The sequence below is a fragment of the Gavialis gangeticus genome, unplaced genomic scaffold (assembly GCF_001723915.1).
Source record: "Gavialis gangeticus isolate Ggan-Ray unplaced genomic scaffold, GavGan_comp1, whole genome shotgun sequence".
NCBI lineage: Eukaryota > Metazoa > Chordata > Crocodylia > Gavialidae > Gavialis > Gavialis gangeticus.
Window position 1 is genome coordinate 5,597,257 of NW_017729011.1, and position 1,986 is coordinate 5,599,242.

Sequence of the window (1,986 nt, forward strand, 5' to 3'; positions counted from 1 at the left end):
ACACACACACACACACACATACACACACACACACACACACCACCAGGGTACCCACATGGCCCTGTGCTCCCCAGTTTGGCAATGCAGTTGGGAACCATCTGGTGCTGGAGCAGTGTAGGGGCAGGAAGGCAGGGAAATGGCTGGGTGTAGGCAGGGCTGGGCTGCTGCATCCTGCTGTTGACTCCCCCTGGGTCCTACTGCCCCTGGCTCCTGTCATCTTTGACAGGCAGCCAGGAGCAGAAAAATACTTTCTACATTTTTTAGGGGCCCTGGAGGCCAGATAGAATGGCCTTGTAGGCTGGATGCAGCCCATGGTCCATATCTTGCCCACCCATGGACTGGCAGGGCACTAGGACCCAAATGAATAAGAGTTGGTATATAGCCAGCAAGCTGACAGTTTCATTATAGCCAGAGGGGTTATGGTTTCATTTGAGTTTTAATCAGTGGTCTGGGTTGGGGACTGATAGGGGATGTAGGAGGCCCCAGAGTGCCAGGGAGGCACATGAGGCTGAAGCTTACTGGAACAGGGTGCAAGCTGCAGTATAGCCTGAGGGCAAGACTCAGGGTTGGGAGCCCAGCAGTAGAGAGAGGTCAAGGGACAGAGTTGGGGCCAAGGGAGAGGTTCCAAGAACTAACTAAGAACATCAAGATGTGCCGCTTGGGACTGACCGGTACAGGCAGGGTGAAGTGCAGCTGAGCCCCTGCCACTCTGGCCAGGCTCATCCTGTCCCGAGTGGCACATGGGTCTGCCGCCACCACTCCTCCCTGGTGCTGACTGGGCCAGAGCTGCGGCACAGCTGCTGCTTCCCCTCCCCAGTGCCAGCCCAGCCCGACCTTGAATGGCCCAAGTGGCACAGCACGGGGAAAGCCTGCCCAGCAGCCACTTTTGTGGGCTTACCTGCAGGGCACGGCCCTTTCCAGTCCTGTGCAGCAAAGCAGGTGGTGACCCAGATACTGTTTCCCATTACTGGTGCCACAGGTTCTGGCCCAGCCCCTCCGCCCCTCTCAGGCTGCAAATGTGGCCTGAGCCAGGGGCAGGGGGAGGCCAGCTGGGGCAGGCTGAGGTCAGGGTTGGGTGCCTCACAACCAAAACCCAAGGAAACAGCCTGAGGTGCTGCAGCCAGCAGCTGGTGCCGCTGGAGGCTTTTAGAGAGGCAGCTGCCATTATGTGGGTTTTGAAGGGGCTCCGGGGGCTGGAGGGAAGTGTTTGGAGGGTGGGATCTGGCCTCACAAGTGGGGAGGACAATTCATAGGGTGTGTATTGTGCCAAGCCTCCTTCTGTTACAGCTTGCAGGGAAGTGGTTCCTGGTTGGTGTGGCATCCAAGTGTGATTACCTGAGAGAGTTCAATCATCAGCTGGAAGCAACATCCATTGTAGCATCCATCCCAGATGGCAAGACCTTGGCCATCAGCACCTTCAGAAGACTGTGAGTTCCTCCAGGGCATGTTGGGTTGAAAAGGGTGGTGGTGTCCCAGGGCTGTACTGCAAGGCTGAAGTGGCCTTTTGCTGAAAGTCCAGGCAACAGCCCTGAGCCCAGCCCACAGTCTTTCCTTGGAGTCATGTCAGGAGGCCACTCCTATTTGACCCAGCTGTAAAGGGATACTGGGCAACAAGGCTGGGAAATTAAAGGCAGCTCAGTGTGGCCCCCTTTGGGCCCCGGGGGAGGCTCACCTGGGCCTAGAGTGAGTGAGGATTTAGTTAGGGAGCTTCTGGAGGGGCTGGACATTTTTAAGTCAGCTGGCCCGGATGATCATCACCCTAGAGTCCTGAAGGAACTCGCTGGGGTCATTGCAAGTCCCCTGGCACGGCTTTATGAACACTCGTGGTGCTCTGGAGAGGTGCCGGAGGACTGGAAGAGGGCCAACATGGTTCCCATCTTCAAAAAGGGGAGAAAAGAGGACCCGGGGAACTACAGGCCAGTCAGCCTTACCTCGATCCTGGGCAAGCTGTTCAAGAAAAATATTCTGGCACACATCCAGGAGGGG

At 56.9% G+C, this 1,986-nt stretch overlaps 1 protein-coding gene across 1 annotated transcript in view; it reads left to right on the forward strand.

Moving 5' to 3' along the window:
• Positions 1-1,986, forward strand: part of C8G (complement C8 gamma chain) — a 22,560-nt gene that overhangs the window by 13,839 nt on the left and 6,735 nt on the right. The window contains exon 2 of the mRNA XM_019510438.1: positions 1,288-1,427. Within this exon, the coding sequence (XP_019365983.1) occupies positions 1,288-1,427 (140 nt within the window). The remainder of the gene's footprint in view (positions 1-1,287; positions 1,428-1,986) is intronic.